Source organism: Kwoniella shandongensis, chromosome 10, assembly GCF_008629635.2.
Source record: "Kwoniella shandongensis chromosome 10, complete sequence".
Lineage (NCBI taxonomy): Eukaryota > Fungi > Basidiomycota > Tremellomycetes > Tremellales > Cryptococcaceae > Kwoniella > Kwoniella shandongensis.
Genome location: NC_089296.1, coordinates 918,591 through 944,879, shown reverse-complemented (window position 1 = coordinate 944,879; position 26,289 = coordinate 918,591). Strand labels below are relative to the sequence as shown.

At 49.4% G+C, this 26,289-nt stretch overlaps 9 protein-coding genes across 9 annotated transcripts; 4 read left to right on the top strand and 5 right to left on the bottom strand.

The window, feature by feature from the left end:
- Positions 1-17: 17 nt before the first annotated feature.
- Positions 18-556, bottom strand: CI109_105734 (uncharacterized protein; the record flags this gene model as incomplete). The annotated part of the gene is made up of 4 exons (XM_032004239.1): positions 18-104; positions 165-221; positions 274-458; positions 538-556. 4 exons carry the CDS (start codon positions 554-556, stop codon positions 18-20), a joined length of 348 nt encoding a protein of 115 aa, XP_031861470.1.
- A 607-nt stretch (positions 557-1,163) lies between these two features.
- Positions 1,164-3,737, top strand: CI109_105733 (uncharacterized protein; the record flags this gene model as incomplete). The annotated part of the gene is made up of 9 exons (XM_032004238.1): positions 1,164-1,418; positions 1,551-1,752; positions 1,827-2,000; positions 2,065-2,244; positions 2,308-2,589; positions 2,639-2,725; positions 2,787-3,190; positions 3,257-3,364; positions 3,426-3,737. 9 exons carry the CDS (start codon positions 1,164-1,166, stop codon positions 3,735-3,737), a joined length of 2,004 nt encoding a protein of 667 aa, XP_031861469.1.
- Positions 3,738-4,060: 323 nt separating this feature from the next.
- On the top strand, positions 4,061-4,899 carry CI109_105732 (uncharacterized protein; the record flags this gene model as incomplete). Its single annotated transcript, XM_032004237.1, has 5 exons — positions 4,061-4,088; positions 4,200-4,263; positions 4,345-4,360; positions 4,439-4,537; positions 4,645-4,899. 5 exons carry the CDS (start codon positions 4,061-4,063, stop codon positions 4,897-4,899), a joined length of 462 nt encoding a protein of 153 aa, XP_031861468.1.
- Positions 4,900-5,653: 754 nt separating this feature from the next.
- CI109_105731 (uncharacterized protein) lies at positions 5,654-9,085 on the top strand (the record flags this gene model as incomplete). The annotated part of the gene is made up of 1 exon (XM_032004236.2): positions 5,654-9,085. The coding sequence occupies one exon, from the start codon at positions 5,654-5,656 to the stop codon at positions 9,083-9,085; it is 3,432 nt and encodes a 1,143-aa protein (XP_031861467.2).
- Positions 9,086-11,112: 2,027 nt separating this feature from the next.
- CI109_105730 (uncharacterized protein) lies at positions 11,113-14,202 on the top strand (the record flags this gene model as incomplete). Its single annotated transcript, XM_032004235.2, has 8 exons — positions 11,113-11,136; positions 11,362-11,604; positions 11,682-11,803; positions 11,891-12,638; positions 12,696-13,750; positions 13,808-13,869; positions 13,926-14,042; positions 14,105-14,202. 8 exons carry the CDS (start codon positions 11,113-11,115, stop codon positions 14,200-14,202), a joined length of 2,469 nt encoding a protein of 822 aa, XP_031861466.2.
- A 399-nt stretch (positions 14,203-14,601) lies between these two features.
- Positions 14,602-17,858, bottom strand: CI109_105729 (uncharacterized protein; the record flags this gene model as incomplete). Its single annotated transcript, XM_032004234.1, has 11 exons — positions 14,602-14,987; positions 15,050-15,301; positions 15,354-15,479; positions 15,541-15,659; positions 15,713-15,815; positions 15,873-16,031; positions 16,094-16,415; positions 16,483-16,625; positions 16,680-16,907; positions 16,977-17,683; positions 17,758-17,858. 11 exons carry the CDS (start codon positions 17,856-17,858, stop codon positions 14,602-14,604), a joined length of 2,646 nt encoding a protein of 881 aa, XP_031861465.1.
- A 528-nt stretch (positions 17,859-18,386) lies between these two features.
- Positions 18,387-19,541, bottom strand: CI109_105728 (uncharacterized protein; the record flags this gene model as incomplete). Its single annotated transcript, XM_032004233.2, has 3 exons — positions 18,387-18,584; positions 18,637-19,239; positions 19,326-19,541. 3 exons carry the CDS (start codon positions 19,539-19,541, stop codon positions 18,387-18,389), a joined length of 1,017 nt encoding a protein of 338 aa, XP_031861464.2.
- A 391-nt stretch (positions 19,542-19,932) lies between these two features.
- On the bottom strand, positions 19,933-22,266 carry CI109_105727 (uncharacterized protein; the record flags this gene model as incomplete). The annotated part of the gene is made up of 5 exons (XM_032004232.1): positions 19,933-20,113; positions 20,214-20,496; positions 21,432-21,538; positions 21,670-21,952; positions 22,026-22,266. 5 exons carry the CDS (start codon positions 22,264-22,266, stop codon positions 19,933-19,935), a joined length of 1,095 nt encoding a protein of 364 aa, XP_031861463.1.
- A 2,395-nt stretch (positions 22,267-24,661) lies between these two features.
- Positions 24,662-26,087, bottom strand: CI109_105726 (uncharacterized protein; the record flags this gene model as incomplete). The annotated part of the gene is made up of 3 exons (XM_032004231.1): positions 24,662-25,723; positions 25,822-26,005; positions 26,077-26,087. 3 exons carry the CDS (start codon positions 26,085-26,087, stop codon positions 24,662-24,664), a joined length of 1,257 nt encoding a protein of 418 aa, XP_031861462.1.
- Between the last annotated feature and the right edge of the window lie 202 nt (positions 26,088-26,289).

Genomic DNA, 26,289 nt, shown 5'->3' with positions numbered 1-26,289 from the left:
GCATCGGTCGGTGTAAACTACAGTGGTCGAGTGGTCTGATACACTCCATCCTCGAATGTTGTTGTCTCCACTCGCAGTACACCAAGTTCCGTCTCACAGCGGGTCTGAGAACAAGTGTTAGGTTGAAGGTCGAGTACATGCAGGCGGTCGGGAAGATGACTCACCTTGAAGAGAATATGTGATTGATCTTGGTCGACAAAGTATTCAAGATCATTCCGGTTCTATATGGGTACTCAAGAGTTTAACACTGGTACATTACTTCGTGATACATACCTCGAATTGGAGTACAAAGACCACCTTAGGAAGGTGATCACGATCCCCATAAGTAGAGGAGAATCGTCCACCCTTGACAGATCCGATATAGGCCTTTCCGTCAGGTTTGAAACATGTGGTTGCTGTAGCTAGTAAGTCTTGAGCGAGTGGTGGTGCCGACGAAGGCGAAGAAAGGGAGTATGTGACTAGACGAAAGTAATCGACCAGGACAATCAGGTCAGCAATCAACAATATGAGAGGGGGAATAGGGTGTGGTGTACTGACTGATATGGTAGATTGTCATGGTTGTCTTGGACTGTAAGGGGCTGTGAGGCAATTTGATAGCTTGAGTGAATGTGAAGACCTCGAAGATGCGCCATTTAGTCTGGCGACTCCTCTGCGCCCTTGGCAGGTCGTCTGACACGATCGACAAAGGAGGGCTCAAATCATGGACATGTCATCCTTTGCTGTGCCTAGACGACAGAGGGGCGGCCTAAGACTGGGAAATGCAACAGTGGATCAGAACACGTGTTGAGTAGGGCGCAAAGGCAGCCGGTCCATGTTCATCCTAGTGGGCCATGGCTATGGAGAGAATAGAAGCCACAACTCGATTGGTCTTGTACTCATTTTGATTTAGCTCCATGGTAGGGAGGAAGCCTGGTGATTTGTAGATGTGTCAGTTTTACCCGACCTGAAATGTACGAGCGGGCATGCATGTCGTCTGACTTTGCTTTGCACCGTCAAATATCATGGTCCATTATATTACAGTCTTCATACTGATCTGCCACCATTCATTCAATCGGAGCCCCACCAACCGAACCTCCGCCAAGCTGATAGCGGCGCGACCAAAGTCAAAAGTCAACAGCAACATCGTCTGCTTCAATATATATTGCTACAATAGCCCATCAACGATGTCGCTCAACGACCCGAACTCAGCGTCCGCGACCCATGCTTCATCTCCCAACGATCGGTCGGAGCAAATACGTCTCGCCAAGACTCCAGCAGAGGTCACGGCAGCTATTAACCCTTCGACCAAGAGGAGGTTGTGGATTACATTATCGTTCCCCCTTGCGTTACTGTTCGCAGTACCGTTCTGGTGGTATGTCACTTCTATAGAGAGGCTACCTCTGCCTGAGAGTAGGATATCTGCATTGGAGAATGCCACGGTGAGTAGCAAATACCCAGCAGCCATGCTTAGCTAGAATGTCCTTCCTCTACTGTTGTTTCATCCCACGCAACGCAACTATGTTCCCTATCCCCTCAATACGTATGCTGATCTTCTGTCGCGCTACCTTCAGCTCCCCTCGATCCGTCCCAAAATCCTCTTCACAGCCGACATTGATGCCTTCCCACCTCCACCACCTGGTAGAGCTCAATTCGAACATAAAGTCATCCTTCAGACACTAGCCGAAGAAGTGTCGAGAGGTGTTGATGGGATATATGTTCAGAGAAGACCAAAGAAAGAGAGAGGATGGGATATTGTTTATGATGATGACAAGAGTGAGTAGAGAGCAGCAAGACACTCTGATAGGATGGCTGAAGTTGATGATTTCTCTATTCATGGCCTACAACAGAAAATCCGACACCGCTCCGAATGCACATCAGACGATGGGAACATGCCAATACATCTTGGCCCTTGGAGCCATATGTCCAAGCTTCTGAATCGGGACTTATGACAAGTGGTCTCGAAGAGGGCACTCTGGTGATACCTATTCACCCATCTCAAATAGGCGATCGGTTCTTGAAACGTGAGCAGCTACGAAGCTATGGAATCTGTTCGATACGCGTTTGATTGACATACGCACAATTTAGAACACTACAAAATCGCAATCATCAATTCTCTGCTTGGGTTGTATCCTCCTGATCCGCCTGAAATCCCTCTACGAGCTCTCAAGTATTCGCCAAATATCACGTTGAGCTTTGTCTTGCTGAATGAAGATGCGTCGGAGGGGAGTTATGTCCGAAGTTGGGATATCGAGAGTGCCATCAAAGGTGAGCTACTCAACCGTATCATTAGTAGTATCGTTGTGATGGCTAATACGTGTCCCTACGAAGAACACTTCCTACCACACATTGAACCCCTTGCACCAATATTCAACTTCACGATCGAGTCACAGCTTCTATACCAAGCGCCTTTGACTTTCGAGCCCACATACCAGTCGACTGACCGTGCTGACAACGAGCGTACAATCGAGGCAACGGTGGAGATGGCAAAGAACAGCGAAGAGGACGTACAAGCTATAGCCAAGGAGATTGCAGATGAGCAAGTGCAGAAAGCATGGTTGATAGACGAGGAACAGATGAAAGTGTTTGTCAACTCGGAGCGATGGTCGTTAGGTGAGTTCGTTTGTGGCATGGCAGTGAGAGTGCTGAGTAGGGCAATCAGACTCCGGAAGTACCAACAACCCTGTACTACGGTTCTTGCTCTATGTCCCTGCTGCGAAACACAGACCCATGCGACTGGCCTCACCAAGTATGTATGGCTTGGCTTCCCAACCTGAGAAGAATATACCGGGCTAATGACCACCTTGCAGACTCGGCACAATCATTCCTTCTACCCCAATTTGGAGGTGTGGCCCTTCTCAACCCACCTTCATCCACTCCCTCATCACAGACCTACCGCCTTCCCCTTTCTGCCTTGACCCCCTCCTTCCACCTGTTCACCCAACATCTCTACTCGCTTCTCGCTCTTCCCCCAATACCTGATAAGATCCACCCATCTCCACCTCCGACTCCATTACATGCCCCGTCCGGTCTGATTCAGCCCATCACGCGTTGGCAAGTGCACCAAGTGCTTTTAGCACGCATGAAGGAGAATAGCGAAGAGGCAAGGAAGACTCTGGTGGGGATCGTGAGGCTGGTCGAGAAGATTAAGGAGATGAAAGTTGGTGAAGGGGTCAGAGGGAAAGTTATAGGTGCTGTGGAGAGGTTGGAACAGGTGAGTCTAAATTTCTGCCTGAACTCGTCAGAGGTATGTCCGTGCTGACTGCAGTCTATTTCGTAGTTGTCAAGCAACCAATCAGCGTTAGAAATGTTCGTCCTCACTCGTGATGCGGTCAATTTAGCAAACCAAGCATTCTTCGACCACTCCATGATGGGTCTGCTCTACTTCGTATGTCTCCCTGCCGAGTCTAGCTCGATTTTGCATGTGCTAACTGGTCGTGTAATGACAGCCTGACGAACACAAGTTCGCAGTTTACACTCCTCTTTTCGCGCCTATTGCCGTACCTATCATATTGGGTCTTATCAAAGAGTTATTGGCAGAGAGGAAGAGACGAGCAGCAAAGAGACAACCCTCGAAGGTGCCAACGGATGTTCTGACAGAACAGGTGGAAGTGACGGGGCCGGTCGCAAAGAAGATCGAGGTGGAGGCGGAAAAGGTTCCTGTCGCAGACACCGTTCTGTTGGAAACGAGCGGAGGCAGTGTGGAATCTGAGTCGACAGCTGTGGAAGGTAGATCACTTAGATCACGGTCAAAGCGGTAACACGCGATGCATCAATCGAAAAGCTCTTATCAACGATATGTCGCATGATATCCAAGCTTCTGCCTTCGTACTGCTACATCAATGCGAGTGAGAGCGGTCTACAACCAATTAAAGTTGTTGTATTGTTGCGGGGTGCCACAATCTTCTATCTTGAAAGTGGTGGTGACTTACTTATCGATGACGTCAATCTCATCTCCTCATCCCAATCTCGAATGTCGAGTATCAGGATCAGATCCCATCATTATACATTACATCTACACTTTCATCTCACTTCTGTTGATACCCTAGACATAGCTTAGACTTATTCATACATTCAACTCAAAATGTCATTATCAGGATCAGCAGCTGAGAGTGAGTATCGCGGCACGTCCCATTCCCAAGATAACCGCTGGCGAAATCGGTCCCTCCTCGTCGTCCTCCCACTTCTCCTCTATGTTCACCTCAGCTGACAGATATCGTCAGGCTACAACAAGACTGGGGATGCCGCGCTTCAGTATGACAAAGCTACAGGACCAGCTCCTACTGTGTGAGTCTACCATTTTGCTCTATGCACGGTTTCGTCATACCTTGCTGACATGTCCAATCTTACCTTGACTCGCCAATCCAGCGAGAACCCGGGAGGTGTAAGTGAAGCGACAGCTGTCCACGATGCTCAAAGCAAGTTTTATGGGGGAACTAATGTCCTTCTTTCACGTTTGTAGGTCTTCCCTCAGGTCGGTGGGACATCAGCAGAGACTGGGACAGTACCTGGATCAGGACCACCTGATCATCATGGTGATGTGAGAGGTGTGTTTGGTAACGTAAGTGACGGTTCGCACTCTTCCCCCAAATCATTTCACCACCTCCAACTTCGATACGAAACGGAGACCGTGTTCACACTAATATATCCTGGTGCATCTGACTGCAGCCCCAGATGTTCCGAGACACTTTCGGAACCCTCTCCTCCGCTTTCACCGACGCCATCAATGCTGTCGAGGACGAGTCTGCCTCCGGCTTAGGAACCGTGGCCAAAGTGTTGATCAAGAAATTGGAATCGATGCGTGACGAGATTGACGGTTGGAGAGCTGGGAAGGGTTTGCCAGAGGTCGAAGAGGCTGGAGGGGAGAGGAATGAGGATGTAGAAAGGGCAGAAGGGGATGGTGGGGGTTTGTATGCAGAGTAGATGAAGAAGAGGTTCATGTAAGGAGGTAGCAGTAAAAGTGAGTTTGAGTGCAAGATACACCGTTTCGTGGTTCCGAGTACTATCAAGCTGATAAGCCGACACAGTTTTGTATATATCAGAAGCTCACATCATGCAAAGAAATCGTATTTGCTATTCCCTCTGACAGGCATGAACTTGCCGCACCCTCCTCGATCGACCGATTATAAGACAATACCGCGACATCCGTCACCCACACTGCATTACCTGACCGCACAGGATCCATTATATCAGTCACATTTGGTTATGGTCGAAATACCATCTCATCAGCCATTGAGAGTCCTGCCTTTCCTCCTCCCAGCCCAGATTTCAATGTTGCCCAGGACTAATAATTCATCCACTTTGACCTTCCATCCAGCCCGCCATCTTGATCTAGCAATGCGATCGCCATTGCCCGATCAACGCGATGCGCTTCTCACATATGCATCACGCCTCTACCATTGATGCATTGTTTCTTCTTCCCTCTCTCTTCTACTTTCTACTTTCGCGCTAACCTTTTTGTGTTGACAATTCTGAACTTATAATTACTGTTGTGTATAGTGTATTGACACTCACTCACCTTCGCTCTCGCTGGCCGATCTTTCTTCTTGCTTCTCAAGCAACACTTTGTTTTCTGAATTTTCAAGTATAATACGAGGGCATCTGGTAAGCCGAGTCTGGGTTGGACCTTCACCTCACATTGCTGATCAAGGCTACCGCAGCCCTTACCCCTTTCACAATGTTCTCACATCTCCCATCTTTCGTGACTTTGTGTCTCCTTATCGTCACTCTCAATTCCGCTGTTGCATCGAAGGTCGGCTCGATCGCCCTTGTTCATCCTCTCTCACAACAGTTCCCTCCCGTCGCTCGAGTCAAGCAGGCTTACTCTTTCACCTTTTCCGCCTCGACTTTCAATGCCGCTTCGGGCTCTTTCCCACTGAGCTATACGGCGTTCAACTTGCCTTCATGGGTCTCGTTCTCCGGTACGACTCGGACGTTCGTTGGATTACCGACTGAAGCGGATGTGGGTAGTCGGGAAGTAACCATCACTGCGACAACACCAGACGGTCAATCTTCCATGACGGATCATATCACCCTTGTTGTGTCTGATAAATCTGGTCAAATCATACTTTCAAATCCATTGGCAGACCAACTCATCTCTTCCGATTCAGCGATCACTTCGGCTTATCCTTATCCTGTCAACTCACCGCTTTATCCTGGAGTTCGAGTCCCACCCAATTGGTCTTTCTCCCTTGGTTTCTTACCATCAACATTCACAGCGCCAACAAGAGTGTTTTACTCTGCAAATCTGGTAGATGGGTCTCCTCTACCTGATTGGTTGTACTTCAACAATCAGACTGTTACGTTCGACGGTGTTACTCCCCCTGCAGCTAGTGGAACGATTTACGATATTGTCCTTTCCGGTTCGGACGTTTGGGGTTCTGCCGACATCCATCAAACGTTCAAAGTGGTCATTGCCGCTCATGATCTTCAGATTGTCAGACAGCCAACCTTGAACATGACGATCGGGTATCCGACAGACGTATCGATAAAGGGTGCAGTGTACGACAGCTTGACGGTGGACGGGAAGGCCAACGTCAAGACTGACGATGCGAGCTTCACGATCGATACTTCCTCGGCTAGCTGGTTGACCTACACAGCAGCGAATATGAGTCTGAGCGGTATCGCACCTTCTGGTCAATCCGCTGTCGCTCTCCCCATCGCGGTATCAGACAACTATGGCGATACGTTGCAAACGAATTTGGCGATCAACTTCTTCCCTTCCTTGTTCACCTCTAATCATCCGGACACGACTCTGCTGACCGTTGGACATCCCTTCACCATCCCACTTGGTCAATATCTCTCCAACGCCACGACCAACGCTAACAACTTGACTGTGTCGTACAACCCCAAAGCTGCGAGCGACTGGTTCAAGTATTCTGTCGATGACAAGACTTTGACGGGAACTCCGCCCGATGATACGGACTACGACTCTGTCACTGTCAATTTTCGTGCTCAGGATCTTGTCACCAACGCATGGTCACGATCTACCCTCACACTCACCTTGATGTCGTCCAACGGTACGACACCTATCGCACACACTCGACCACACATGCATCATGGTCTATCGAAAGGTGCTACAATCGCCATTGCCCTGATCTGTTCTCTCGTCGGTATCATCGCACTTGTGTTCTTACTTATCACGTTATGTCGACGACGTGGACAACAGCGTGGTACTCGACAACCTAGATCCATCGAGGACGGAAGATCCGATCAAGAAGAGGCTAAATGGTCTTATGAAGCTGCTGAGACGCCTGCAATGGAATATACCGAGAAGATGGGTGGTGATCCTGCCACTGCGCAAATGTTGATCGGGGTGATGGGTACAGGTGGTATGGCTTCATCGAGCGATACAACCGTCGTCAATTCCACTCCTACACCGATGCCTCAACATCATTCAGGAATCACCAACGCTACTAGCGTCAGTACGACGACTCGGGTCATGAAGAAAAGCTTCTTGTCAAACCCTTTCGCCTCGAAGAAGAATGGGAAGACTATCCCAAAGATCTCTAATCCAATCATCATGCCGTCACTCTCCAACGCTGCTTTCCAAGCTCAGCTGGCCGCAGCCGTCGACTCTGCTGGTATCGTCAATCGGACGGGGACTGCTCATTCGGCTCGATCTGGTACTTCCGTCTCAGTAACAGATGATGATTTGGACGGCGACGATTTCACAGCGTCAGGTAGTGAGGTGGACAGGAGTCGTGCAGGGAGCAAAGCGAGTCAGAGATCTGATCATACGAGAAGGACGACGATCACGGAAGATTCGCAATTCGCAGGATCGATACAGAGTTCCAGGGCAAGCTGGGAGAGTGAACCTCCATTCGTTTGGACTTCGGCAGAAACACCACGAAGTAGTGGGAGCGGAAGCGATGTGAGCGCTAGTCGTCGCGGAGGCGGTGGGGGACAATCGACGAATGGAACGCCGAGCGAGGTGACTCACGAGACAACAGGAAGTGGGACGACTTTCTCTTCGATGAAGGTGTTGGATCCGAACGCACCTGTTCAAAGAGCAGATTTCCGACTGGTCCCTTCCACATCGTCATCCTCTCGAAGTCAGAGTCAGAGTCGTGCGCCGACACCACCGCATCTGATGAATTCGAGTAGTGAAGATAGTCATGGCGAGATATCAATTGACAATATACATTTCCCGACTGATTCAGATATCGCTCATACCGAATCGTCCTACACCGCAGGGGACGATGCGATCATCACGACTGCTAGTCGAGTCGATGCGAGACGAACGCTGGATAGTCCCGCAGCGGCAAGTCTAGCAAGTAGTCATACGGAAAGAGGAGGGGCACCGAGTCCTGTGATGACGACACATTCTCGATTGGTCAGTTTCGGTCAACAACGGAAAGTCGAAGTGGAACAGACTGGTTCAGGAAGAGGGAGTATCAGTCATTCAGCAGTGATCGAAGTTGGTAGTGTTGGATTAGGGATCAATAATGGGAGTAGAAATACGACGAATCGATCATTGAGTCCTAGTCCACCACCTGATAGTCCATTACCACAACCTCCTCGAGCTGCTTACGCTCGAGGTGTGGTTCCGGCGACTCGACACAGAGCAGCACCTTCGCCTCCATCGAGAAGCGCTACGCCACCTTCGAGTCTCCCTTCTTTGCCCGCACTACCAACTCTTCCCTCAACCACTTCGGCTTCGGCAAAACCATATAACAGGATTACCAAGAATACCAACAACACCAACAATGCCAGTAGCAGTGCCGGCGGTGGTGGTGGAAGTGGGACAAGACAACAATCACCACTTGCTAGTGCTCAGCGGATCTTATTGGGCGTTTCAGAACCATTCCATTTCTATCCCCCTCTATCAATCACACCATCGACATCTACCTCGTCAACCAGCTCTTCCGTCTCGGTCTCCAGAGGAGGAAGAGTGACGCAGAAAGAAGGAGCGGTGTATCTCGCTTTGTTAGAGACCAAAGAGAAAGAATTGATAGAGTTGCCTGATTGGTTGCATTTCGAAGATGGAGAATTGTGGGGTGTACCGACGGAAGAGGATAGAGGACAGGTGGATCTTAGGATTGTAGAGAGACGAGGGGGTAATGAGAGGGTCGTGGGGAGGTTCGCATTGGAGGTGAGTCCAACGTAACGAACAGAAAGTAACAACTGCTGATTGCCATCTCGCAGGTCGTTGGACGATGAATGAAGTAACGCCTAGAGCGCGGATGAACGATTACGAGTTGATGTCGATGACGCATTCGATTTTGTTTTACTTTCTTTTGGAAGATCAGATAACTTTTCACACGATATAACTTAGAAGATAGACTTGATTCACTCTTTGATTACAATGCATACCTCGTGATACACACGACCGAGAATTGCACTGTCCATGCCAAAAGCAATAGTGTATGAAGTGATAAGAGGGATGTCCGCAATATCTCTCGCGCCGCATTGATGGTAAAATATGGATAAACCCCACCAACGCGGAAAGGAAGAAAGACAGAAGCTAATCATAGAACAAAATAGGTGCGAACCTATCTCATCCGTCTGACCGAATCACTGTGGGCCTTTTAGTTGACTTCGTCCCGTGGGTAGAGGGGATGAGGTCTTGAGAAAGGCCAGCGCATAATCGCTGCGGAGGGGACGAGGCTGGGATACAGCGTGTTTGCGAGTTGTATTACACAGTGGAATGTGCGACAATACGAAGCGGATTTTAGGGTATGACCAAGCACGCTGCTCGGGTTCATTCTTTGGTTCGGTCAGTATCAACACTCTTATCAGCGAGTTCTGTTCAGGTTCATCAAACTGAATTGACATAAAGTAGAACACGGCAAGAGATCATATAGAGTTTATTGCATGAAAAGTGGTGTGTAGTCAAGAAAAGTATAGTAGAGATTAAGAAGATGTCCATCAAACCGTTCCTCCCTCTTCTGCTCGTGATGCAAGAGCAGAAGAGATAGTGTGAGGAAAGGAAGATACCTCTCTTCCATAAATGGAGAGAGAGTTTTTATTGGCCCGTTCAGGAAACGAAATTCGCGGTGGTGAAGCGAAGACGTGCAGATGGAGCCGTGGGTTGGGGAGGAGAGAAGGGAAATGAGGGGAGGACGTAAGTAACGATAGATACCGGACAGCAGGTATCTTGCGTGGTCCGATAGAAGGTGAGTATGGAGGTTAAGAGGAAGATCGTTGGTAACTCAGCAAGAGCAGCTTAGAATCAAGCATCATGGTGATCGTGATCGCGAGGAGCTGCGCGCGAACCGTGATAGCTGCTGCATGACAGCGTAGGGATGAACAAAAATATCAAGTAGGTATGGTTGAGGTAAAGACTTGATTGATGGAAAGATGGTGTTCCATCATGAATGTACGAGTAGCGATTGCACGCACATTGGAATTTCGGTGAGGATAAAATGTCAGAAATACGTGCAGAAAACAGATGGGTGGTTCGTTCCCCACGTGGCTCGCACCAGAATTGGGCGGGGATGTCCGTTGTCTCGGATCTGACATAGCATTTCATCTTATCACATCACCACATTATCAATAATAATCTGGAATAAAACTGGGTCGTCGCATTTGTTTATCATCTGGAGTTATGGAATCATGGATGGCGATTGGTACATGTACAGTAGATCACTTGAAATGTCGTGATTATTCGTTCTCAGCTTGCGTGGACTTGTTATCTCCCGCTCTTGTTTCTGGTAAGGTGACAGCGTGGCGTTTGCACTAAGATCAGGTCATACATATGCATGTGGTGTCATGTCTTATCGCGTTTTTTGTGGCAACAGATGGTGTGCGAGCTCTTCATTTGCGGTGGATCCCACCTTCGGCCTCATACGCTCACCCGAAATCATATGGCGTCAACATGAATCATACTGACCACCACGATCACCACCACGACCACATGACCTAAGAAAGACACCATACGACGACTTGGACCACATGCATCCCGGATAGCACACACGTTGTTAGCAACACTAGCTGCGGTGCGGTTCACACCCTTGGTGCACAAGGCATTCCAATACATACATGCAATACATGGCCTGACCGCCGGATGCCCATTTAGCTTTTTCTACCCGGATTAGCAGTCGTCGTTGCCGGAGATTAGGAAAATTCCCCATGATTCCCGAATACCATTAGGATTTTCATTCGTGATTACATTTTTACCTTAGCACATTTGTTATGTGGGCAAGTTGCGGGTGTAAAGTGTGTGTGTCTGTCTGTGTACGTAAAATCCCGTCAATCAGGTCCTCATTTCTCAATCAATTCCCACTCTTTCACTCTCCCTATATCCTCGCTACAACCCATACGTTTCTTGAACCCCTCCTTGACTGTTAATACATAACAACGACAAAAGCACTCAGCACTCGGCATATACACACTGGAGGTGTCAGTCAGTGCTCCTTACGATTCATTGCATATCTTGCACAGTCACGACAAATCACAGAGAAAGAGACACCAGACATAGCCCAGTTGCCACTCAACAAAATGGCGCCGTCTTCAGCACCACCCACCATGACGTCCTTCTCCCTTGACCACCAGCCAGCTGCTTCCTCGTCCTACACTCCGCCTCAACAAGAACCTCTCGATGTCATTCCCACACGAGCCGGTAGAAAGCTTTGCGTTCGACACAAACAGATGGCAAACCAAAATGTCAATGAAAAGCTGCAAAGAGTGAGTCTGTCGCGAGGCATCCTGCATTAGTCATGAACATGCTCAGACCGCTAACAACATGTCACGACACATCATAGTCTCTTGACAGCCTCAGTCAGACCGAAAGAGCTGCCATCACACATATGTGGTCGACCTTTTCCAATGCACCTCATGGGAAAAGAAAGATTATACTAGAAGGTATCCTCACCATGTGTTGTTTGTGAGTCCCTTTGAAACGACGCACATTCTCTCTTTGAACATGGAACTTCCGCTGACCCTTGAGTCCTGTGTCCCCGTGTTCGATCAGCTCCCAATTATCTCACCTCTCAGACTCGCTCAATCAAATCATCCGAATTGACCCTTTCTCCCTTCTTCCCCGAGAAACTTCCCTCCGTATCCTAGGCTACCTCGACGCTTTCTCCCTTGGTCGTGCGGCCCAAGTATCCAAATCTTGGAAAGCACTCGCCGATGATGATCTTCTGTGGCGACGGATGTGCGGACAACATATTGACCGAAAGTGCGAGAAGTGCGGTTGGGGTCTTCCCCTCTTAGAACGGAAACGACTGCGAGTGGAGTTGAAAGACCGAAGTCCCGCTGGTCTGGTGGAACATGATCATAGACATGATGACGACGACGGAGAGAGTCGGTTGGTCACACGAAGCGAGGTCTTGTCAGGGAATCTGGATGCGATGGATGTTTCTGGACCGATGGGATTCAAATCCTGCGACACCCCTTCCATGTTCTTGAACGTCGGAACTCCGTCCAGCGCGAGTAGCCCAGCTAGGAACGGACACTCAACCCCCGAAGTCGCAGACGCGATCATCAACGGAACCAAACGATCTGCGCCAGAACCACCGATCATCGCAGCTCTCAAGAAGGCGAGGACGACCGGGAGCGACTCAGAGGATGAAACGGCAATTGTTTCGGACAAGCCCGTCACTAGTGGATTGACCCGGGAGGTCAGATTGACGAGACCTTGGAAGACGGTGTATTGTGAGAGATTGATGGTGGAGCGCAATTGGAGAAAGGGAAGATGTAATACGAAGGTGCTCAAGGTGAGCTCGCATATTTTACGCATGAAAGGCGGACTGTAGCGCTGACTTCTTACATAGGGCCATTCCGACGGCGTCATGTGTCTTCAATATCACACCACCCTTACCAACCCCTCCTACCCTGTCCTCATTACCGGCTCATACGACCGCAGTGTACGAGTCTGGAATCTCGATTCTGGCGAAGAGGTCCGCGTACTTCGAGGTCATACTCGTGCTGTCCGAGCCTTGCAATTCGATCAAATGCTTCTTTTCACTGGAGCGATGGACGGCACCGTTCGTATGTGGAACTGGCGAGCGGGAGAATGCCTCCGGGTAATGGACGGCCATTCTGACGGTGTCATCTCACTCAACTACAACGGTTACCTCCTTGCGAGCGGTTCAGCAGACTCGACTATTCAGGTGTGGAATTTCCGATCCGGTAACAAGTTTACCCTACGAGGACACGAGGAGTGGGTCAACAGCGTTGTTCTATGGGACGGTAAGACGTCTCCGTCTGACGTTGACCCGACTGCGATGCCGAGCTTCACGCAAGCGGTGTCCAGCCGATGTCAGAAGTCTAAATCGCCTGGTCCGACTAGCGAAAATGAACGGAGTCAGCCAGACATCGATGTCGGAGCAATGCTCTTCTCGTCTTCTGACGATGGAACCATCAAGCTTTGGGATCTCGTCGAGCAAACCTGCATCCGGACCTTTGCGGGACATAAGGCCCAAGTTCAAACGTTGAAAGTTTTGATGGTAGACATGACGGAAGAGGAGATGGCGGCACGAGACCGAAGAGAACAACGCCGAATCACCCCACCATCGACCTCCTTCGTTACCGCTTCGACTGTTTCCCCTACTCACATACAGGCGGTTCCCGGCTCCGACGATATGCAGCTTGACAACACGCCAGACGGCTATGATCCAGGAGAACACCGAGGCAGAAGCAGAGAGCAGGCTATCCAACCTAGGGTATATGTCCATTCTCCAGATGGGACAGGTAGGACCAAGACGGAGGAACCGAGGGACAGATCACGAAGAAGGGAGAAGAAAGCTATCCTCACAACGGGCAGTCTGGATGGTACTGTTAAAATCTGGGATGTGGACACTGGCAAGGTTCAATCGACGCTGTTTGGGTACGTGGGCACCTAACTTATACCGAGGAGTATTTATGCTTACGGTTCTGTTATTAGGCATATTGAAGGTGTTTGGGCAGTCGACATTGATGCTCTTCGTCTTGCGTCGGCTTCACATGGTAAGTTCGCGGACGACTACACTAGGAATCAGATGCTGATGTGATGACTATCGCAGATCGTACGATCAAAGTGTGGGATCGCGAGTCTGCCCAATGCGTACAAACTTTGGTTGGACACCGAGGTGCCGTCACTTCTCTCCAGTTGTCTGACGACATGATCGTCTCTGGATCAGGTGAGTCGTCTTGATCCACCCAATTAGCTTAGGTCATTGCTGATGATTGGTTGATTTTGTAGATGATGGAGATGTGATGATTTGGAACTTTGCGCCTTCAGCAGGTGGGACATCAACAAGTCAGACTCCTATCCCCGCAAGCGTTACACCTATAGAGTAGTGGTGAGCGCAATTTGGCGTTGAACCGAAAAGAGAAGAGAAAGTTATGAAATTGACTCGCGAGGAAAGCGAGTAGTCGTTGTATATATCCTTTTGTTTCTATAAATCATCACAACCCAGTCCTGTATATATCCTCTTGGATCGCGTTTGTATAGTCACCCCTAGGATCTTAATATCTTGAGTTTTGTATATACCACATTTTAGTTGTGTTTTCGTTGTCTTGTCATACATTTTGTACGAGGTAGAGGAGAAAAACGAGGGGAAGAAATCGTGATGGGAGTGATAAAGAACTATGCATCGAGTAGGAGAAGTGACATGCCTTAGACCGTGGACCATGTAAAGTGGTCACAAGTTGGTTGATACATAAGATAAGATAGACGATACACCGGACACCTACTAATTACCTCACCCAAGTCCCACCACACACACACCCCTTCTCTGACTCTTTCTTCCATCTCATCCAAGGACTTTCCTTTCCAGCCACTTGCATTTGTGATTGTGCTTGTGTTTGTAGACTCGCCAGAACCTCGGTGCGCCAACCACATCGCCCGCATTTCACACCTCTCTGACCCTGTGCAGATGCGGCAGATACGGAGAGAGGCGAGAAATCGATCGCGTCATAGGCTGTTAATCCAGGCTCAAGGGCGTTCTGTGTGTAAGAGAGGAAAAGCGTAGAGCTTGATGGTAAAGCGTTGATGAGTGGTTCGAGCGAAGATTGGACAGTTCGCAGATCCAGGTCGATCAATGCAGATTGGAGAGCTTTTTCTTCTACACCGGTTGTTGAGACTAGGAAGTACATATCAGCTCTGCCACAGCTGAGTCTCCCTTGTATGAATTGCAATACTCACGAGTTTGGAGACTCTTTCCCCACTCGAGCAGATCCACGCCCTCTCGATAAGCCACATCTCTCACTCGATCTCTCGCTACGATCGTAGCCATCGGATCACGTTGGAGAGGAGCTGGCAAGGTCCTAGTTTCAGGCTGTAAGATCGGTCTCTCGAGAGTTTGCAGAAATGTTATGAGTTGGGATAATTGAGAAAGAAGTCGCAAGACCAGAGACCGCGACGTCGGATGAGCGAGGAGTATGATCGTCGACGGTTCTGTCATATACTGTCAGCGAACAGGTTCCCCATGCTAGACGCTAGTACACACCTGCAAAATCGTGTGAGTCAGACCCTTCCCAGTCTATCTTGGCTCCGAGGAGGACGGTCTCTCTCATAGCAGTAGCTATAACACCTGTAGCCCATTCCATCACCCCAATCAATGCCCAAATGGAATCTACCAAACGATAAAATCAGTTTCACGTCATTGTATACACAGCGAGATATAGCCCACTCACCCAGATCAAAGGAGATCTTCCCGTCCGAGCCGAAGAGAGCACACTCGTCAACGAGCTTGCTGACTTCGTTAAGGCGCAAAATGTCAGAGGCCAGTTCGGCTCGCGGATCATGGGTTGCGCTGATAATCTAATATTAGCTGAATTCATGATGGAACAAACCCAATTTACTCACCCATACAGCGCGACTTGTAGTCTCAGCAATAGGTCGAGCTGATCGACGCGTACTTCGTCCTCGGAAAGCGTATGAACTCGCTGGAGAAGGTTTGTCGTAAACTCTGTTTTGACAGATTCTGTCAGCTTGGTGATTCAATACGACTTTGGAGCCGACTCACCTTTCATATGAGCCTTGCCAACAGAACCAAGTGACGCGCGAATGACATCGGACCAGTCTGAACTCTGCCGTTCAGCCAGTATGATCGAAGTTGCCGCGTCCACTGCTGTGCCTTCCAAGGGACTCGCCGAATCGGACGATACACCTAGCACACTTTGACCTGAGGATTCGAGTTGACAAGTCAGCAGATGCACATCGTTCTGATACGTGAGAGCAGCTCACCTTCCAGCCTAGAGACGGCAACCAACACAGCTCCAACCCCATGTCCCACGACCGCCGCGATTCCCAGCTGGCCTCGCGCAACTCCTTGACTGATCACGAGTCTTAAATCTACTTCCCCTCGGAGCTCGCCCAAATCGACAGGAGTTCCAACTGTCGTCCATGTTTCTGCTGCTAGGTTGATATGAGCCAGCGAGTAGCCAGACAGATGGGATAACAGTGCCAAAGCGAGAGTATGAGGAGGGATAGAAGGAAGTGGACAGAGAGCGACTATGGAGGTGTCGTTAGGTGAAGTGATTATGTGCACCGGGTCAGGAATGGTGCACTGAATGGACAGAGTCCAATCGTCAGCAAAACAAAGTCTTCTAGCTGGTTGCACGGAAGCCACTCACCCAATCCCAACTTGGCACTAGTTCCTCACTTCCCGCTGCAATATCGTTGAACCCTTCTGCCAGTTCGACCTGTCGCCTCTCAAAGGAGTGGACCTCTAATCGGGTTCGTGTTGTGATAGGAATAGAGGTGCTTGCTGGTATCGCTGCGAGCCTTAGAATCAGCACCAGTGAGAACAGGATGATAAGGGAATACACACCTGAATCATGGTAGACAAGCACAGCACCGACCCTTTCCGTAACGGTCGATGCTTGATCAACATTCATCGCCTTGGATTCCCCTCCAGGTTGGGTATGTGATGATGATGAAGGCAGGGCCACGAATACCACACTTTGTAGCTCTGCACGTATCTTTCCATCCGCGTCGGAGCTTTCAAATACGGGTCGTTGTACACGAGGAAGAGGTGGCATTGGCGTGGTTTGCAAATCTACAGGCTGGTCAGCTCTACGACCATCAGATGGCTCGGGGGTCGATCAATGTCGTCAAGCCAACTCACAGGATCCTCCAGACCTGTCCACTCCAATTTCGGCTCTCACCACACCGACTTCACCATCCCTCTCCCATCCAATCCAAACGCCTTCGTTGCCTGTTACGAGACCCATCCACCCTTTTCTGACTTTCCAATCATTCTCCACTGGTCCCATCTCTCCAGCAACTGCATGCCAGCGCGTATGTAATGGGCATCGAAGGACGGTCATACTCCACGATGTTGAAGTTGCGACGGGTTGAGGATGGAATAGAAGGAGGTTTGTCGCTGTCAAAACGAGGAATGAAGGCCCGTGTGAAGGGTCTTGATTCGCCGGTAGACGTGGACCACACGGTGGTGCGCGAGAGTGTGATAGGTGTGTTCGAGGAGGATACAGATGCGTGATCGCCAGCGGTTCGGATGCGATAGGAAATGACGCAAGGGGCACCACTGATGTAGGTGTTGTGATTGGCGAGAGAACAGTAGTGTATAGGTAGATAGCTACATTCCCACCATTCACGGAAGAGGGAGAAGAGGGGTTAGGATGGTATATGACCGTCCAGTCTCCTTCCGGGGAGATGGACAGCTGTCGACCAGGTGTAAAGACATTGGGGGTCGGTAAAGGGGAAGGATGGGAAGGCGCGAAGATTGGCGTGGAGAGATAACCTTGAACTCGAGCGGTGGAGGGCGTGGGATATATCAGATGGGAGGTGGTCGGATGTATCGCTGCACTCGAGCTGATCGTGTAGCGGATGACCAGTAAGCACGAAGTGTGGAAAAAAGGGAGGTAAAAACTCAAGAGGCAGCTCACCAGGAAGACAGTATTCGAGGTTGAGACTGTAATTGTCGCATACGACGAAGTCCAGCTTTGGAAGTCTCCGCGACATTGCTCTGATCTTTCTCCTCGTCCATGTTGTCAACTATGTGAGTAAGGAGGCTTTCTGACGAGAACGCGCTGAATGACCCGTAAGTACTGCAATAGCAAGTTGGAGAGATGTGGTCGAGGAATGGTTATTATCATCACATCCAATTCCATCTACAGGGCACGGTAGCTGAACTCGACATATCACGTGACCTGTCAACCTCACTCTCATTCAACCCATTATGTTGCCAATGTATGCATTAATCACGATGTCAGCTAGAGATATGTGCGGAAAACAGGTGAATGCACAGTGACTACCAGCGACGTCGCTGCTCGACACGAAGATTACATATTAGTACTTACCAGAAGACAAACTAAACTACATAAATTGCGCCGAGCGCTAGCTTTCAGATCCTCTGTCATTCCACAGGTGACAAGTCACTGAACCAGTAGCTATAACGAAAGCTGCGCCGCAAGCTCGCTATCCTCGGTGGCGGATGAAGACAGCGCCGACAACCGCTTGGACTTTATGAGCTCTTGTAGCAGCTGTCAGACTGTGCGCTCATTCCGGTACACCCCTATATGTGCGTATCTACAGGATCCAACATCGGTATCAGGGTATATGACTTGGATGAGGAGTTCGTCAAAGCGGTGGGATGTCTTAGTTGAGCGTAGAGTGTTGTTGATGGTGTCTGCCCTAGCTCTCCATTGAGAAGTGTCGAGCGTGGAGGTAAGACCGTCAGGCAGCGTACTGGGTATGGGTCGTCGACAGAGTACTCGAATTGTCAGCAGATTATGAAATCTGTCCCAATCCATTCGCGACAACACCTCGTCCGCTTCCAGCTCTGCGTCCTCGTACTCCTGCGGCAGAGCTGCGATGCTCTCTGTCGTACTGGGCAGGGCGTTGACTAATTCGAAGAAATCTCGATCGACAGAGACAATAGCGATGGATTTGGTTAATCCGGTTCCTTGCTCACGCAACCGTTTCATAATATCCGCCAAAACTCTGTTCGCTACGGGAAAAGTGACCGAGAGCTCCTCCACTTCTGCTTGTAAGAACTTGACACGTTCGAGCAGCGTGTCTTGAAAGGCGACATCGCGTTGCTCCCCCGGCGATTGGGGGAAGTCCTTCCCTAGCGCTTTGACATATAAAGGTCTTTTCAACTTCCATTTCTCGGGTATCCCAGTCGGTCGTACAGGCTTCTCGTGGACATTGAGCGGATCGAGTGTGACAGGATAGATGTAGGAGAAAGTGTATACCACTTCTCCGACAGAGGGATAGTGTCGCGTCAAGGTATCGGTGTAGCGTTCTATTTGTGTCGCGTTGGGGAAGTGGGAGAGGATCTCGGGCCAGTATATAGGTTGGATAGTTCGACTGGACGCGTTGAGGTCGACCACTCGCACAGCATTGGCGTAGGCCTCCAGTCGACTCTATACGTCACGATGTCAGCGGTGAGGAGACCCATGATTACCCCCGCCAGAATAGCTTGCGGATGGCCAGTGCACGGTGAACCTACCGGATCCCTGCACCATTTCATCACCTTCTGCCAATGCCTGTACGGAAAAGTGCGGTACAGCGTCCCCACTCCTGCTTCGAAATGTAGTCTGGACACTCGGATGAATGAAGCGACATCTTTAGCTTGAAGGAATCGAACGATGTGGGATGTGATGAGATGGTTGGTCCAAATCCCGATAGCCGGTGATGACCTGTCACTGCGGGCGCCGATGCTCATGTATCAGATATCTACGGTACTCGCCTGGGTTCTGTGACGCTTACTCGTTGGTCATGATGCGTAGGTCACTAGCCTGGACATAGTATGTATGTGTATGTTCGAGGTGGAAATGAAGTAGAGAGGAGGCAGGAAGGTTGATTCGAATTTAACCGGATCGACAGGTTACATCAAGTTGCCGGACTTTCCAATCGTCAACCGCACAATCTATCTCAGCTTGGAGGAGTTATGAAGAGTCTCTGAGTATCATACACATCCCATCATCCGTGTCAATCTTGGGATCACGGTACCTCACGTATTGATATTACACCGTCATTACATGCATCTAATCTTTCATCACCAGAGCCCTTTGCTTCGTACCACGGACGCCCGTTATGGAGGTTGTTCTTCCCATCTACTGACGTTTATAAGGGAACGCCTTGTACCCTTCACCCTTGACAAGGGTCTGGGACCAATGTCCTTGTGTCTTACCCTCAGGGAGCTCGAGGAAGAACTTGCCGTGTGCTTCGCCATCTATGAAGATTGCAGGTGCGCTATTAGGCGCTCGCTTGAGTGCGTAATAGAACCTGACTTGGCTTTTGTACAGGTATCAGCCTCAAATGCCCCTTTTGATCTCAAAGATGGTGGTATGGATCTAGCAGTGTTCTGTTGCTGATGGTCAGAACTCGATCTCACTTGTAACCCTTATCCTTGTATGCATCCGCTGCCGTCTCAATGATAAGGGCCGCCGTCGATTTGCCCAGACCAATATCCAAAATACCGGGATTGGCAACCGTGTTCAAACAGTTTCCAGTATAGATGAACGTCTTGGGAGCCGAGGAAGGGAGCTTATCAAATCCCGCAATAGCCTGTTGGGCTGCGACGTTTGCCTTGGTGGGGTGCAGATTGAGAGAGTTTTGGAAGTCGTTGAGCGAGAGCGAGAGTGGGTTCTCGGGGGGGACGGGGATACGACTGTACACTGGAAATCCTGTGTATTAGCGGTGGTGCTAGATATGCATACCTTTACAATCGCGCAGGTCAAGAGAGACCGTTGGATGGCGATATTGTGCCTTTGATAAGGTAATTTGTCGTAAGTGGAACGATTCACCAATCACAGTTGTAAACTACCACACTCGGGATACCCAACTTCGCTTCCACCCACATCTTTGAAGAGCTTCTCCACCGATTCAGGCTTTGTCAGATCGCTCGGGAAATGGGTTTGTGTGTGTGTATCATCGTTCGCCCTAACCGAACGAGCAGCCAGAGCGACTTTGTTTCTCTTGGTCGCGAGGGCGGAAGCTACGCTCTAGCCGACTCGAGGACCAGCCCCGATGATGAGGAGGAGAGGTGATGTGGCCGCCATGATCAGTGAAAGAATGGTCTGTAGTGTGAGTATGCTTGACCCCGCCTTCACGCTTGGTACCTCACTAGCTAATCATTTTATTCGTTTGGTGCTTGGCCACTTGGGAGGCCGAAGCTGATCATCCGAACGCATGAGAACGGGCGTCGGTGGCGGTCGGTAGCTGTTGTTTTCTTAACATATAATGTGGCGAGCGATGGTGTAAGCAGGTATATTAGCAATCGTCAAGCACTACTTGGACCGACACAACCGTGCGAGATGGGTGAGTATACACACAATATGTGGGCGGTGTGTTGACCAAGTCTACGGCTATTCGGGTCTTACACTTTATCTGGCGACCTTCCTGGATATACACATCACAAAGAGGGTCTGATCGAATCCGTTCATGACATGCTCAAATGGTACATCCCCCTCACACTCTCGAGTATTCCAAACTAGCGTCCGGTAATTACAGTACTCGTACCTACCGAAGGTAATCGTAGGTACTTCTCGTCACTCGGTCCTTGGAAACTTCTTGTATCCCACACCTTTCACAAAAGTCTGCTGCCACGGACCTTGTTCTTTTGCTTCGGCAAGTTGGAGAAATTGATCGGCGTGAGCGTCGCCGTTGACGCGGAAGATGGCACTTCCGTCTGGTTTCCTCTCGTCGGCGTAATAGAACCTACAGTATGCATTAGAGGGGATTGTCAGCTTGTTACGTCAACTTTGGAGCAATCACGCAGAATACCTCTGCCATTGTGGCTAAAGGTTGAAGTCGAGGTAATTGCGAATCACGACAGACTTTGTACTTACTTGTAGCCTTTGTCCTTGTATGCTCCGGCAGCAATCTCGATCATATGCGCCGTAGCTGCTTTACCAACCCCACCATCGAACAGCTGTGCCATCGTAACCTCGTTGAGGATATTACCAGTGTAGATGAAGGTCTTACTAGCTTCCTTTGGGAGTTTGCTGAAACCCAAGATCGCTTGTTGTGCAGCCACGAGCACAGAGACGGTATTGACGTTGAAGGTGCTGTTGAAATCGGAGATCGAGATTGCAAGTGGATCTTCTGCAGAAGTACGTGTCAATGCCCCGGCTGATCAAATACATCAGCACATCAGCTCTAATGCCTTCAGGGCGGTAACGCGGGGTCACTATTTCCCACCCACCATTGTATACGACCACATTTGGAATTCCCAAGTCCTTGTTGACCCTCTCAAATGCTTTCACAACAGAATTGGGATCCGTCAAATCACTCGGATAATGATATTGATCTTTGGTATTATCGCTCTCCTTGACAGATCGAGCGGCGAGTGCTACCTTGTAACCCCTGTTCAGGAAAGCACGAGAGACGGACTGACCACTGTTGGGTCCGGCGCCGAAGATGAGAAGAATAGGTGATGTGGTCATGGTGTCTACTTGTGGGAGGTTTCGATGTTGGTGTACAGTAGCGATGATTCGTGTTGTAATGTTCACGTCGGTGTGTAGTCATGGAAAGATGTTAGTCGCCCCACAATGTATCCCCTTTATACCCAGATTATTCATTGTTTCCACGCACACGCTGATTAAGATGCTTGGTCAGCGCGAGACAAAGAGGCAATGTCATGGTTGATCATCAACAATCACTCCCGCTCGGCGAAAACCAGATTCGGGGTCGATTACAATTCCTCCTTATCGCATACGTTATTGATTGTGCCTGAATATCGCAATGACGAGTGACTTACCCACCAATCTTGGCGGGCTTATCAATCGCTATTACAACGTATTTCGACCATGTAGTGGGCTTGTCTGTTGTTCGGAAAGGGCTAGTTGCTGACAGCTAGTATGAACTATACTAAGATGAAATAACATGTACGTCCTCGCAAGCTGGAGCGCACCACCTGCTGATCGACTGAAACATATTACGAGGCTACCGATGCATAGCTCTGAATATACACATATACATACAACGTAGCGGCTGATTGCACACTGTCCGTTGGAAATGCGCTGCTCACAAATATGACATGTCCATCTCACCTGTCATCACTTTGACTCCACTTCCCGACCACCCTTTATAAAACACCGACATTCTCCCTTGATCTGCCCGCCCGATATCTTACTTTCCGTCTTGATTGTCCGATCTTCGAAGCTTATTAATTTCCACTCTGAATGCCGTGGTCAACAAATTACACCATGTGCGAACGGACATCTGTGCGGACGCATCCCACGGGGACTGTGTCCACTATGGATTAACGTATCGCGGCATGATCGAGAGAGTGCCGTGATGCGACACCAATTTTGCTAAGGCTTGTACAAATGGTGCTATCGAACCGAGATCGTAGTGCATCTGTCTTATGACAATTGAAGATGAAGTGGATGCGTATACGAGGTTGATTTCAAGGTAGTCGAGTCGATAGATCTCTCTCAGAGTTGGTATGCCTAACCTTGCTTCGAGGTCCGAGACCGAAGGTGCATCGGAAAGCGGAAATCGCTTACATGACAACTTGAGGCTTTTCAACCTCATCATCTCCTTCCATTTGATACCCATTGTCACATCAGGCAGGGAGAACATAGGGGCTTGCCTATTGCCTGATTCGATGCACACCTTTTCTACCGTATCCTTCAAGCGATTGATGACATCAAGGTGGTGCAGGTCGTTGACTTGTTTGTTGTTCAGATCAAGAGTGAAATGTCGTATTGTTTGATGACCTGCTCGCAGGACGTCTTCAACCTTTGAAGCTACAAGGGACGGAGGAAGGGCATTGTCGAAGGAAACGTCGATAAGGTTAAGATTTATCACCAAATGATCAACGTTGCTTCGCAACGTGCGTTGACGATCGGTGTGTGATAGTCAGGGTGGATATGATATACGGTAAGTCGTTTCTCGATCCATTCCGAAGGATTTCCGCGAAAGCAAATCGGTAGGTGGTGGTTGATCCTCCTGTGCGCATAATATTCAAACGTGTAGGTAGGTTCACCTTCCTCATAAGTTCGATTGAGAGTTCGATCTTGGTTGTCACGTATCTGAGTGCAGTTTGGAAAGGTTGCCATTATGTCGCGCCAGCGGGTGAGCCTAATATGATCGTCTCCGAGGTTGATGGTCTTGATCGCGGATTTATATGCCCCCAGTCGGTTCTGTTCGTCATGGAGCGGATTAGCATCAAACCTGCATAGAGATCGCGTGTGCCTTCTGCCTCATACTCACCTTGGAGGGACATTTCGCAATGCGCTTCCAGTTTTGGTAAGGGAAGGCTCTGTACAGAACTTCCACCGCGATGCCGAAATGGAAGTGAGAGACTCGAAGAAGCTTTGCGACGTCCTTTCGACGGAGTTCAGACAATATGTCGTCTCGAAGGGAAGGGATGCTCCACACTCGGGTCGATGCAGGTAAGGGCTGTAAGCTGGGGAACGAGCAATATGGTTGTGTCTTTTGGAGGGCACGTGCACATGCCAGACAGGTCCTTACCTGGTCATAATTGTTGAGTGTAGAACACGTTGGGGAGAGAAAGTACGAATGAGGATGAGAAAGACAAACAGAATGGAGCAAGAGGGAGAATGGATATGTACTGTATATACATGTACACGTTCCATTGGTGAGATCGTGCGGTTGACGTGTACTTGTGCCGACCACTCTGTGTGTGCGAGTGTACAATTCGTGTGCTGTATCCTGATTGTGGCACTGTGTACATGAACATGTCTGATCTTTGTACAACGTAGCTTCCATACAACAGGACGATTAACCCGTTCGCCGCTCATATACGTTCACAGCGTGATCTTATCCACTGTGAAGGCCGTTCTATCGCTTCGGTACAGTATTGTATGTATCTTAGTATAGACGTTTCTCATACGCCAGTAGACCCATCTGCGCAAACCTTTCCACTCCCTGTTCAAACGCTTCTTCTAATCGATCTCGGATTGTTCGCGCTTGCGAGTTCACCTCCGTCGCAGGCTGTGCTTGATCGACCTCAAGTAAAGAATCGATATTGTATCCGCATACAGACAGCTTGAGAGTACCGTCTGTTTTGACATACAACGCGAGTGTGTGAAGTAGTTCAGCCACACTTTCGAGGTCGAGTTGTGCTTGGACTACCGCGTTGCTGTGTTCGCTGTCGTAACTAAAAATGACTTCGAGATCATCCAAATGATAGAGCTTTGCGGTGGGAGGAATGACGAGCCACTTCGATAAATCGAGTCGTTTCGGTTGTCCTTGGGCTGACGTTCGAGCACTGGTGAAGTGAATTGTTGAGAGTCGTTTCATCTCCGTCCATTTTATGTCTTCCATAACATCGGAGAAGCTGACACTATCATCGTGGTCTGGCCATATGTACAGGTATTCGAGCGTATCTTGTAACATCGAAATGAGATCGAAAGTATGGTCGTCCAAGCCAGGGATCGCCAAACGTTTCGGAAAGGGGATATCCTTCCATTCCAAATACCTCAAGGCGTCCATGACAGCGGTGCTTTTAATGGGAATGTTGAAGAAAAGTGAATTCACGCTGACATTGATCGCATCGATCTGTGTCCTCCACGCTTCGAGGAATGCTCGATCTACTTCGGGTTCGGAATAGGAGGAGAACGTTTTCGCAAACACGCTGATCCCGACGCTGCGAAGATGAATCTTCCAAGCAGTTGGAACGACCTTCTTTCGAGTGTCGGTAAGAGTCGAAATCGATCCGATTACATCCAGGTCTAACGCTATGAAAGGATCGAAATGATACTCGAAAGAGTATCTCTCAATCTCCTCCGTGGCCCTGGACAACCTCGCGTCGTTCTTCTCGATACACGCATGGGGGAATGGTGCTAATGTCGCAGGCCAATTTGCGTAATTCGTGTCTATCCATTCTTTGTTGATGACTCGTACAGCCGAAGTATATAATGCGTATCGATCCTGCATGCACTCGGATCAGCTGACGAGCACTTGCAATCTTCTCCTCACCCCCTCTTCTGCCCGCCCCGCCTCGCATAGAGACAGGACAGTCGACATACCGACGAAACACCTAGCAAGACACCCTTTCTGATGTTCTTATATGGCAGGTTTCGCCATAGTACACTGACACCAAGGCATAACTCGCGAGAGGAAAGCCGAAGGAGCGGTGGTAGGTTCTTTTTAGGGATGAAGGAAAAGATGTTTAAAAGGAGACTATCATCGAGCCAAACTTTCTCAGCGGGACTGCGAAGGTGTTAACTCATGTCAGTGGGATCTACAGTGACTGTGTACAGTATGTGGGGGAATGACCTCACGAGTATCCCATTGCTACGACTGAATGTTATTGTTGGTGTATGAATTGGTGAGAAGAAAGTGAAAAGAAAAGAAAGGAAGGAAAGAGATAATTAATCATTTGATGGAAGTCCCGCCAGACGGCTTGTGCTCATCAATGAACGTTTATATTCAGGATAGTTGTATCGGCGAGAGCATCGACAACTCCAGTTAGCTCCGCGCCAGTGAGCTGAGTC